This window comes from Chroicocephalus ridibundus, chromosome Z (genome assembly GCF_963924245.1).
Source record: "Chroicocephalus ridibundus chromosome Z, bChrRid1.1, whole genome shotgun sequence".
Lineage (NCBI taxonomy): Eukaryota > Metazoa > Chordata > Aves > Charadriiformes > Laridae > Chroicocephalus > Chroicocephalus ridibundus.
Window position 1 is genome coordinate 31,674,559 of NC_086316.1, and position 10,972 is coordinate 31,685,530.

The 10,972-nt window shown below is 50.1% G+C and overlaps 1 protein-coding gene across 1 annotated transcript; it reads right to left on the minus strand.

Annotated features, from left to right (window-relative positions):
- Window positions 1-3,211: 3,211 nt before the first annotated feature.
- Window positions 3,212-6,234, minus strand: LOC134508687 (uncharacterized). Its single transcript, XM_063320605.1, has 5 exons — window positions 6,083-6,234; window positions 5,656-5,677; window positions 5,211-5,313; window positions 3,531-3,699; window positions 3,212-3,449 (listed from the first exon to the last, which is right to left on the minus strand). The coding sequence occupies exons 1-5, from the start codon at window positions 6,232-6,234 to the stop codon at window positions 3,212-3,214; spliced, it is 684 nt and encodes a 227-aa protein (XP_063176675.1).
- Window positions 6,235-10,972: the final 4,738 nt, after the last annotated feature.

Below are 10,972 nucleotides of genomic sequence, written 5' to 3' on the forward strand. Positions count from 1 at the left end.
TATCAAGGACTCTCTCACTGTGCCTGTGTCCCCCACTTGCATGCCTCTGCCCGGGGGGTGCTTCAGAGATCCCCCAGTCCGCGAGGTATTGAGATTTAAATTTGGTCTTTGCCTTTCATCTGTGGTTTTGTGGTTGTTCCCATGTCCTGCCTTTGTCAGCTCACACAGCAGTCTTCCAATTAGAAAGGGAAGAGAGTAAAATGTGTTCTGAGACTTGAACAGTTGATTTTCCTCCCCTGGAATGCACATTAAAATCTACTGCATTGCTGGTTTTATACATACTAAGGCATTCTTTAAAAAAAAAATAAAACAAAACAACAACCTAGAATTGAAAACAAACAAACAAAAGAGAAGTGAGACTTGCATTGCTCTTCACTAATGATACTTTCATACCAGCGTAAATAAGGTGTCAAATGAGGTTTTGAAGCTTTTTAAATAATATTTTCCTCATTTAAAGCACTGTAAGTCAGTAGTGAATCTGCCTTTAAAGGCATTGAATTGCGAGGAGGGAGGAGAGGAGTTTGGTGTGTGATTGGTGTAAAAACCATCATCACCACTGGGTACACAATAAATCAGGATAGGCAGGATGAAATCTTTTTCACCAGAGCTCCAACTTGACATCATCACTGTTACAGAAAAGCTTGGAGCCTGAATCCATTAAGGACACATCCTGCACCAGGTAGCAGAGTGCCTCCCTCTCCCTTGCTCCGTGCAGCCTGGAGTTCAAGCCTTGGATATTTCTGAGGAGGAGGGAAAATAAGAAAAAAAAAGAAGAAATGTGGCATGGAGCATCTCCTTGATCAGGCACAGCACTTGGATATGGAGGTTTTGCGGTTTGCCTGTGTAGAAACCTGACTTCTCTGAGCACAGTTTGCTGCGAAGGCGATGGATGTACAACAGGCTTCCCAGCAGCTGGTCCTGTAGGTCAGGGAGGGGAGTATTGCCGGCGTGCCATTGAACCACAGCCTCTTCCAGAAGACCTAAACATCCTGCCCCATGCAGATTAATTTTGTAGGTTTGGTGAAAGGGTCTGTACACACTCCAGGTGCTCCACATGTTATCTGCACGTGCCCCAAAACCTGCTTTAAAAAATTCCTGAAGACACAAGAGAAAATCATACCTACGCTAATGACTTAGACACCTTGTGTTCTTCTCCAGAGTTCCTTTTACTGTTAAGTTCCACATTTATTTTCTCTCACACTTCTTTTTCCCATATCCATAGTTTCATACTCTCAATATTGCTACTGTGTGTGACCCTCCCACATATACCACATACCACTGTGCACCCGTATTTTAAGGTATCTTCTCCGTCCATCACTGTCAGAGCATATTTCCCTTGGGGCAGGGTCCTAAGCCCCTTGGCTCCCAGCCCATGCCGTGGTGCCAGAAGTATCACAGAGACGCTTGCAGCTGTGCCTTGGGTCACATTCTTGTTCAGATTGTTAGGGACATAGTAAAAACTGTATGTGGTTGCAGAGGAAACTGAAGAGAGATGAGTTGTGCACATTTTGGGTACACTTAAGCCTACAGAAAATACCCCTCCAGTGCCACAGATTGTGACAGAGCTCACGATAACTGGGACTGAAAGAAAATAGCTATCCTCCGTCCCAGGAAACTGGCCTTACATTAAAATACATGAGCTGTGGGAGTAATAAAAAGGAGCATCCAAGCTGAGTAAAACCAGACCATTGCCCAGTGCTGGTACCAGCTTGTTGGTAGCACATCAGTGCCTTAGCACAGCACCAAGCTTGTGCCATCTCTGGGAGCCAGCGCTGCTGTGAGTTTTGTTCTCCTGCTACCGACTCACTCTGTTGGGTGAGATAAATTTCAAAAGCACCCAGCTCATTTGAGTTTGGCCTTCAATTTCACTTAACTACTGTGGATTTCTGTCTTCCATTCCTGCCCCCCCTCCCCCAGAGAGAGAGAACTCTTCAGGATACAGGATGTATCTATATAGGGAGGACATACCCACATACACTACTCAAATAAAGCAGAGCCAAGGAAGTTCATGAGAGCTGCTGGAAAGAAACGAAAGACCCATTACGTGAAAACAAAGTATATTGCTCAGGAGTCACCCATCCATGAAGACGAGGGCTGAGTTCTTCAAATCACATCATTTTGTCAGTTCCTGAAGTTGCTCCTCTCATGCCGAAACGCCTGTTGGAATAAGCGTTGACCCGTGTTGAAAAGCGGTGAATAAGTACATTTTCTTAGCCACCGCCTACGAAGGCTTGGCCCAGAGCCGCACAGTCCAGAAGTCACTTCACGTTTTAAAACCAGATTTTGAGAAGCCCTGCAGCCAGCCAGACAGGCAGAGGAGATAAACTGGGGAAGAGCAGAGGCAGCAGCAGGAGAAACAGCAGAGAAAGGCAGCTTTTCCACATGGCATGAAAGCAAGCACACCTGGGAAAAAGGGCCTGCTGCTGCCTGTGTTGCCGGTAGAGAGTGAGGGAGCAGGAGGTAAGAGGAGATGAGGAAATAAGAGCTCTGACCTCCAGGGAGAGATGTGCTGGCATACTCCAGTGGAGAGACAAGTTGAAGTTTGGAAGAGAGAGAGCATAATTAATAAGGTTTTCAAGGCTGGCTGCACTTTGCTGGGCTGTACGGTCAGCTGCACTCATCTGGTCATTAAAAGTTCAGGAATACTTCTTTTCCAACATGCCACCTGGACTTCCCCTCTTCTAATAAGATGTTCCCAAAGCAAATTGTGGGCAAAGGCTTTTGCCCCCGTGGCAGACTGCCACTAGTGCTGGGGCACCGCTGCCCTCAGGCAGCCAGTGAGTGCCAGTGGATGGTGGGGCGCACCATGGAGGATGCAAGGCTCCCTAAAGCTGCTTCATAGCGAGGATTAGCCACTGTCCTCTTAATGGGCTCAAGACCTCCTAATCCTGTTTTTTGTGCTGCAGACTGGTTTGCCCTCCTCACCTAGGGCAGGCACAGGCCCTGTGTGCACTGTTGTCCACCGCAAGGAGCTTGCGGAGGACTAAAGGTGTGGCTATATGAAGCCCCTGCCCTCTGGTAGGAAAGTCGCCTGGGCTAGGTGACAGGCGGGTGGCTGCAAACGCCCAGCTGATGGCACTGTGTCTTCATCAGTCTGTCTGGCCGGAGGAGAGCAGAGGGTTACCTGCCCGTGATCTGTGTCTAGCAGGAATGCTGTAGCTCCTCTAGCAGGAACGCTGTAGCTCCAAACGTGGTGCATGGCCTGTCGTGTTTACCCTCTAGTTTGCTGAACAGGGTGGTGGGTCTGAAGGCTTTGCACAGGAGGAAGCTCTTGCACACACAGAGGCGGTAGCCTGGGCACAATGGAGCTGGAGGCTGTGGTGCGGAGGGCAATCCTGGCTCTCCTCTTGGGAGCTGCAGACCGTCTGAAAGCCAGAGCCAGACAGCCCCACACCTTCCTCCCAAGGACAGCCACCTCCAGCTCCACCCCCAACATCACCAGCACCCTCCTGCAAAGGAAGAGATGCACCCAGTCCTCAGTTCACAACCTGTGGCCAAGCAGATGCATTTCCCCTCCCCGTGGTGCCTACCTGCTCTCTGGGGCAGGGTGAGCCATGATGCAACCAGTCAGAGACATCCCATGCCCTTCATGGCCTGCCGGCTCCCTCCACAGGGTGGCATGGCCACCCAGGTCAGCAAAGCTCCACAGTGAAGCTCCACAACATGCTCCTGTAGAAGGGTGCAGCTGTTGCCAGAGACCTGCAATGGAAAGCAGGCTGTTGTGGTCCTCGAGAAAATGTCTGTGCGTTGTGCATGCCTTTCTTCACAGAAACAGCTGCCTGCTGGTAATGCAATTTGGATGTGTCTGGCTTGAAGGCCCTGCCGTTTGCTGGCCAGCTGGCCAAATGGGTAGCTTGCTGGTCACTGACAGGCATTTATAGTTTATAATGTTTTTTTACTGGATCCTCCTGGGGCCATGTCCTCTTCTGAAGTGTCTGCAGTTTTGCTCAGGCAAATAGAGTTTACCGACGTTGTTGGGGACACGTGAAGAACTTCGTAAAAGATTTGAAGATCAAAGACAAGGCAGAGAGATGGGGGATTTGAATTTGCAAGCACTTTTGCTGGCAAGCGGCATTATCCCAGGGCTTGCACTGCATCTCCACAGGCACTCCCAGAGCTGGGTATCAGCAGCACCCATCGCTGCACTCCCTGTTCCCTCCTGCGTCCCAGGCTCCCCCAGTCTCCACAGCCCTCACCCACCAGGGGATGCCAGGGGTCTGTGCAGAAGAGGACACCATGAGACTGCTGCAGGGACACACCTGACATTAGAAGAGCTTGCATGTGTGTTGGTCTGTGTGCCTGGGACCATGGGGGTCTGCCAGCCACCAGCTGCGATCTCTTGGAGGAGAGGTGGGTTACAACACGTGGCACCACGCTCTGCTAATGTCACTAGCTGGAGGAAGTTTCAATTTAAAAATTAAAAATTTAAAAAATGCCAGGTTCTGAAAACACTAGTCACTTAAGGGCGCTCTCGGGTGTCAGTTGAAAAGTGCAGTGAAATCCTGCAGAAATCAATGAGAGTCTCTCCGCGTTACCTGAACTGGAGCCGGTGTGGAGTGCCTGACTTACTCCTGGCTTCTCAAAGGGAGCACTTGAAATAAATTACAGTATTTAGCTTATAACTGGACCTAAGGCAAAACACACTTTAAAACAAAGCTTTAGGGTTGTTTAGATCTGAGTCCAGGCTCTATTTCTGATAAAATGTAAACAGATTACCGCTTGCATTTATGGTTGTGTTGCCATGTGCCGAGTGCTGTGCTAATGAGGGACCCTGCACCTAGCACTTTCCCTTAAATGCTACTTGAAGAATGAAGTTGAAAACCACCACGCGTAAGGCCTTTGGGTCCTTGTTCAAACCATTTCAGGGCGAGATGTTTAAAAGCACTTGAACGTGCATTTCTGTTCTCCACTCTGCTTGTACTGCAATTAAGAGGAGGCAGAGTCAAGTGCAGTTGAAATTCTACCACTAATATTTTGTATTGGAGTGGGACCCCTGGTTTACCAAGCGCTACACAATGACCGACCTGCACAGAGACAGGAATTGTAGCATGGACGTCCAAGGATGTAGCGACACATCCCTGTTCTGTGTTGCCAGCATTTAGCTACAAAGCAAGGAGATTAAAGCTTAAAATAGTAGCAGAACTGCATGGTCATCAACTGATCTCGTAAAAGGCAGGGCAGAGATTTGAAGCTGTTGTCCGTCTGCCTACCTTCACTGAAGTTACCGGGGCAAGCCAGAGTTGCAGAATGGCGACAGCTTCCATTTTCTTTCCCTGAGGGATGCTGAAACTCTGAGACAGACAAATTTGATACCTAGCTTGCCAAACGACAGAGATAGCAAGGGAAAGACGAGAAACGTTGCAGGAGCAAGAGTGGGGGTGAGCAGCCATGGCAGTGGGACACCTCAGATGTGAGCTGGAAGAGCTGAGAGGTGTCGTGGAGGGAAGGTCTGTGTGGAGGAGTGGTGGGGATGACACATGGTGTTCAAGGCTGGGGCCAAGGGCTGGATCTGGGAAAAGCACAGAGGACAGCAGAGAACAAGACGGAGGCACGATGCCCGGGTGAGAGTGTGGGGGAAGCAAAGCAGCATAAGGCAGATGGGGAGAAAGAAAGTGGCTGAGCATACGGACAGCAGGAGCACAGACTGAGTTTTACCTGTGGCATGAAGATCTCCTGGCTGTCCAAAGAAAAGAAAAAAATAGGGCTGCAGCAATTGAGGTGAGGTAAAAGAGGTGATTCAGGGGGTGTGAACCTCAAGGACAAGAAGAGAATTATAAAAGGGTTGAAAGTTACATTTCTGCACCTCTGTGGAGGCAGTGTTGCATTTGTTTGTGCACCCCCTTAGCAGAGCAGCAATGAATGATGGATCTGACCCCTTAAGTTCCCATATCTTGCAGGGAAGTATGGCTGCACAGCAAAAGAAGATTGGCAGCAACAAAAAAAAACAAAACCCACAGTACGGTTGGGCATGATGAGCCATAACTCTCCTTAAGAACAAGAAACTGGCGAGCGTGAAACGGGTGTTCTGACGCTGTCCTACATTTACCGTAACTGCAGCACAAAGGGGGCGGATCACCTTCACCCTGAAGGGTAATTTCCTGCTGCCTCTTGGAGAGCAATAACCTCTGGCGCATCGCCTTGGGTGGCACTCTGATAAGCTAGCTGGAGGAGGCAAGGACGGGAGCCGGGGGTGGAGGTCAGGTACCGGGACAACGCCAGTGCCTTGTGCACCATCTCCTGACTCTGGGCTGGGCCAGTGGAGAGGCCAGCTTCTTATCTGTCCACGCGCCTCGCGCCGCTCATAGGCCGGCCGCCGCCGGCACGGAAGTCACGCCAGGCGCTTGGACCGCAGGCTGCGGGTCAACCCCGCCTCAGAGGAGGGGGAGGGAGGTGGGACACACACCGGTAACCGCCAGAAGGTCATCGAGCTGGCAACAGCCAAGAGGGTAGCAAACCCCACAGCAGCGCTGGCACAGCCCGGAGCCCACCCTGGGGGCAGGCTCAGGAGGCAGAGGGGGCACCGAGATAAGGGGTGGCAGGAAAGGGCCCTTTGAAGCCAGGCCAGACGGCTGCAGGACCTCAGCCCAGCTCACAACAGGGCGGTCCCCAAATGCGAGCTGCTCTGGGAGCTGCTCCAGGAGCTGCCTTTGAAGACTGGAGACTTCCTTGCTGCCGGATTATTTTTGTGGTGAAAGATTCCATGCCAGGGGCTCTCAGGAGGCGAGCTGCCCTTTGCTGGCTTGTTAGAGGCCAAGAATAGATACAGAAACGGAGCAGTTTGCTCTTACAGGAGAAAGTAGAGGAGAAATAAAGAATTGCGGTTTCCTTTTAGAGTGCTGCACTCCATCAGGACAGTGAAAGCACCGCTGCTGGGGGGCTTCCAAGCCCAGGGAGCACCGTGCATCCATGCGCGCTGTGGGAAGCGGTTGCATATTGCCAGGGCATTAAATCAGATTCCCTAATGAGCTCTGAGCTGCTAGCGAGATCCGGCAGCCCCAGCAACCTCCATTTTCTGGGAGCTCGCTGAAATGGCCTGCAGTGAAGCCAGCACGGCCGGTGTGGTTTCCTGACCCTCATGCCCGGGGGAAAAAGCAGGCCTGTGCCGCCCCGGAGGAGTAAAGAGGGCTCAGTGCCCACCGAGTTGAACCAGACGGGGTTATTTACGGAGGACATTGCCGAGCCGAGCGTGCGGCCGGGCGGCCGCGGCCCCTCGCTCCCAGCTGTGGCCCGTGAGGGGGAGCTGTGGGCAGCCAAACACCCGGGGCAGGGAGCGTGGTGTGCAATGACCACCCTCTCGTCCCGGGCTGTGCCCGGGGGAAGGGGAGGGCACAGAAAATTCGCTGGTCAGCACGGGCCCGGGCACAGCCTTTGGCAGGAAAAACCTCCTCCCGCATGAAAATCACTTGCTGGCTTCTCTGTAACGCCATTTAATTGAACACAGGAGGAGTTTCAGGGGATGTGCATTTCCTGCGATGCTATTTTGGTGTCAAAATTACTCTATCAGCAGCAAAATGGGGTTATGATGAAGCACCGATCTTATTAGCTAATTGTGCTTGCTCGTCTATGGTTGTTTATTTCATGGCCAAAATACAATGGTTGGCTGATGGGCTCTGGAGCCAGAATGCTTTTAATTCCCGCTGGATTTCATTATTGTGACTGCAAAGGAAGGAACAGAATAGCAGATGAAGCTGTTACTGTTTGGGCTCATGATCCTGCCTATGCCTTGTACTGAGCTGTGCCCTCAGGCTCGGCAAGTTGGCAGGACTCATCTGGAAGAGCAAAACCGCAACTTTTCTATTTGTCTCAGCTTTTTTAATACCAAAAAAAAAAAAAAAAAAATTAACCCCTTGGCTCAGGAGCAGCTGCTCTTTTTTTCTAAAGAGTAGCCTAGTTCAGTGTGAAGTGCTTATCACGTATAACAGTTTCTACTGGGTAAACTGCACTAGCACACCACAGGTGTATCTTCATATAGACATGCTCAGCACCACTTGCCTGCTGTGTTACTGCTACCACAGCGAGATGCTGTGTGTTCTGGCCTGCAGTGGTGCATTGTTTCTTACCAGACCTTCTTCACAGGCTTTTCTCCCACAAGGACAGCTTTGCCTCCATGCAAAAGTAAGACACTCAAGGGAGGGTTTCTCCAGAAGCCCTTCTGCTGCAAATCCAATGATCCTCAGACTACAGGGACTCATCTGTCTTCATAGAGTTTTCCCAGATGCCTCCATGCAAATACTTAATTCTAGCCAAAGATGACCTAATTCTTTTTAATTGCCAGCAGCAGCGGTTGTATTCACCCAGGGTAGCTGTAATTGATAGAGGGAGCACAAATACGCACCCTGCAGAGAAACGCACTGCTGCCATCTCCCCAGTAAGTGAGCCAGGGGTAATGCTCTTGGATCCCCTCTGAGCTTTCCTGCAGCCCACTCCTGAGGAGGGTCTCCGTACTTTGGCATCTTATTTACTGCTTACTGCCTTTTCCATATTTATTGTCCTTTTCCCTACTTACTGCCATTCTAACCTGATCCTTCCAGAAGTGAAACATCAGCAAGAGCTCAGCAGGGGAGGACGTAGCTACAAGGTGCAAATGCAAGGTGCTCTGCAGCCTGGACACTGTGCAAGGCTTTGCCACTGCTGGCACTTAACTATCCTTCTTGACTTCCCGCCTCTGGCTCGGCAGGTCACCAGTCTGCTCCCTCCTTCCCACTTTCTTCACCATGTCATGGGTGGGGCCCTTGTGGAGCCCAAGCAGTTTGTGACCACATACCAAATGTTCACCTTGCTTTGAACAACAGTTTCCTCACCCCCATGTCTCAGAAACTTGATGGGCAAATTTTACTTGTCTTGTTATGTGCTATTCTTAAAGGAAATCCAAATGATTACGGGAAGGTTGGGGGCCCTGGCCTAAGAATACAATGATGTGGACATAAATGTCAGGTTTGTGTATAGTTCTCCTACATCCTTTATTCAAGCTTTGCTTTCTTATTATTTCTTTCTGAAGCTTAAAAGCTTTTCAAGCTGTGCATCTTCTGGGAAATTCAGACCTGCACACTTGCGTGCTAGGTTTTTTGGGGAGCAAATTCTTTTTTGATAAAGCTCTCAAGCTTCCTCTTCATCATAGGCAGCATGAACCTCAGATGCTCTTCTGGCGGGCTGGTCTCCTGTGGGGATGCAACATATGCCCTTCTGAGGTTTCTTGTTCTCGTGTTATCTCACGATGAATGGATGCAGCACCAGAGATCTTTCAAAAGCAAGCTGTGGAGCTTCTCACCTGGAGGCAGCAGGACTTCTGTGCTTCAGGCTTTATGAAACAGGCAGCAAACTCATGCTTTGAAATCCCTTTACCTCCTCTAGCAATGTTCCAGTATTAGGTATTCAGGTCAAGTTTTGCTGTTGTCATTAGGGGTAGTGTAATTTGGGGAAGTTTGGAAGGGACCCAGCGGTGCCTTCCAACATGTGAATTTTCCTTCTTTCAGGCTCCTCCAGTGGTGTTCCTGGCCTGGGATTTGAGACATCTCGTTTCAGTCAGTTCTGTCACAGAGTGACTGGTGCGTGGTTCGCTTTCAGTTATCAGAGGCTTAAAAAACAAAGACCCTGGGTTCTCTCAAGATATTCTTCTGAGCCCTTCCCCTCCTCCCTCCCTGGGGTTGACATTGTTACTGTTCTTCCCGCTCCATCCTTCTGTTGAAGAGAAGTCAGGGCAATGAAGCCCAACACAGAAAAACAGGGGCTATTGAATAACAGCCTGTGCCAGGAAAGCTTTCACTGAAACCAGAAATGTCGGAAACAAATCAGAAGACGACCTGTACTGAAAGGAAGTCAGGATGACTTCATGCATCTAACAAGCTACCAAGGCCCACTAAAGGACTGGAAGGGGTTTGCTAGTGGAGGATTGAGATATTTAAGCATCAGAAGAGGGATGAGTCTCGGCTGTCCGTATCTGTATCATTTCCCTGATCTGTCACAACCTGCTGGTCACCCTCCTGCAGGCTGCAGATCCCCAGAATTCCCTCTTCAGGAGCATGCTCAAGCGTTGCATTTACTGAATTATTTTTTTTTGCCCACGGTTTGTATTTTTGTATTCCGCCGGGACTTAATATTTAAAGCTAGAATACAGCTAAGAGCTGTCAGAAAAGTAATTAAAATCAAGGGACATCTTATCAGTGTTTCTGGGACTGTGGCAGACTCTCACTCTTTTTTTTTTTGGTTGGGCAGGGCACAGGGTTCAGGCCTGTGATTTCTTCTTCAAAGCACTGCAGTGTGAAATACCTGCTCGCCCATTTATTTGTCCCCCACTCCATTACTGTCAGCTGAGGCGGCTAGATAAAACAACTCGGTAGCTTCTGTCATAGGCTTTATTCCCAGCTTTGACTGCTCTCGCGAGGGTCTCAGAAAATCTGCCCTGGCGCTGGATTTTCTTCCGCTTTATTTTTAGTGTATCCAAAGTAAACAAGGACTGAGCAGTAGCTGGAGAGTATGGCAGTAGCTGTCAGAAAAACAGCTTTTTTAGGTGCTCTGTGTGCGGGAATGCAAGCTCCATGCATTTCACACATTAATAATTTAAATAGTAATTAGAAATTCTAAATAATCTCTCCCTGGGCACTAGCTAATCTTCATTAAACATCTAAATACCAGCGACTGAAAGTGGGTCAGCTCCTCAGTGGCCCCGGGTGGGAGGAAGGAGCCGTGCCAGACTTCAGGAGGGCAGGATCTGGCCCTGCTGGCTCTGAGCGGGCTTGCTGCATGCTGAGGGCTGCGTGCCCAGGTCCCCATCCCCTGCGTGAGGCAGGAGGCAGGGACCGGTGCTTGTCCTGCAAGCAAGGAGACTGGTCCTTCAGCTGTGGTGGGGGAGCAGGGATCTGAAGCTAGCCTCCAGAGGCACTGCTCACTGCCTGCAGCATCGGGGCAGCGGGGACCACTGTGTGGCCGAAGGACAAATCCTGCTTTTTCAGCTCCAAGTCCTTCCTGTCTTTGC

Coding starts and splice junctions, on each gene's coding strand:
- LOC134508687 (XM_063320605.1), bottom strand. CDS start 6,234: ATGGTGCACAAGGCACTGGCGTTGTCCCGGTACCTGACCTCCACCCCC. Junction 5,678..6,082: donor GCAGGAAATTACCCTTCAGG/GTGAAGGTGATC, acceptor TTCTTTGGACAG/CCAGGAGATCTTCATGCCAC. Junction 3,700..5,210: donor CCCCGGTAACTTCAGTGAAG/GTAGGCAGACGG, acceptor TTTCCATTGCAG/GTCTCTGGCAACAGCTGCAC.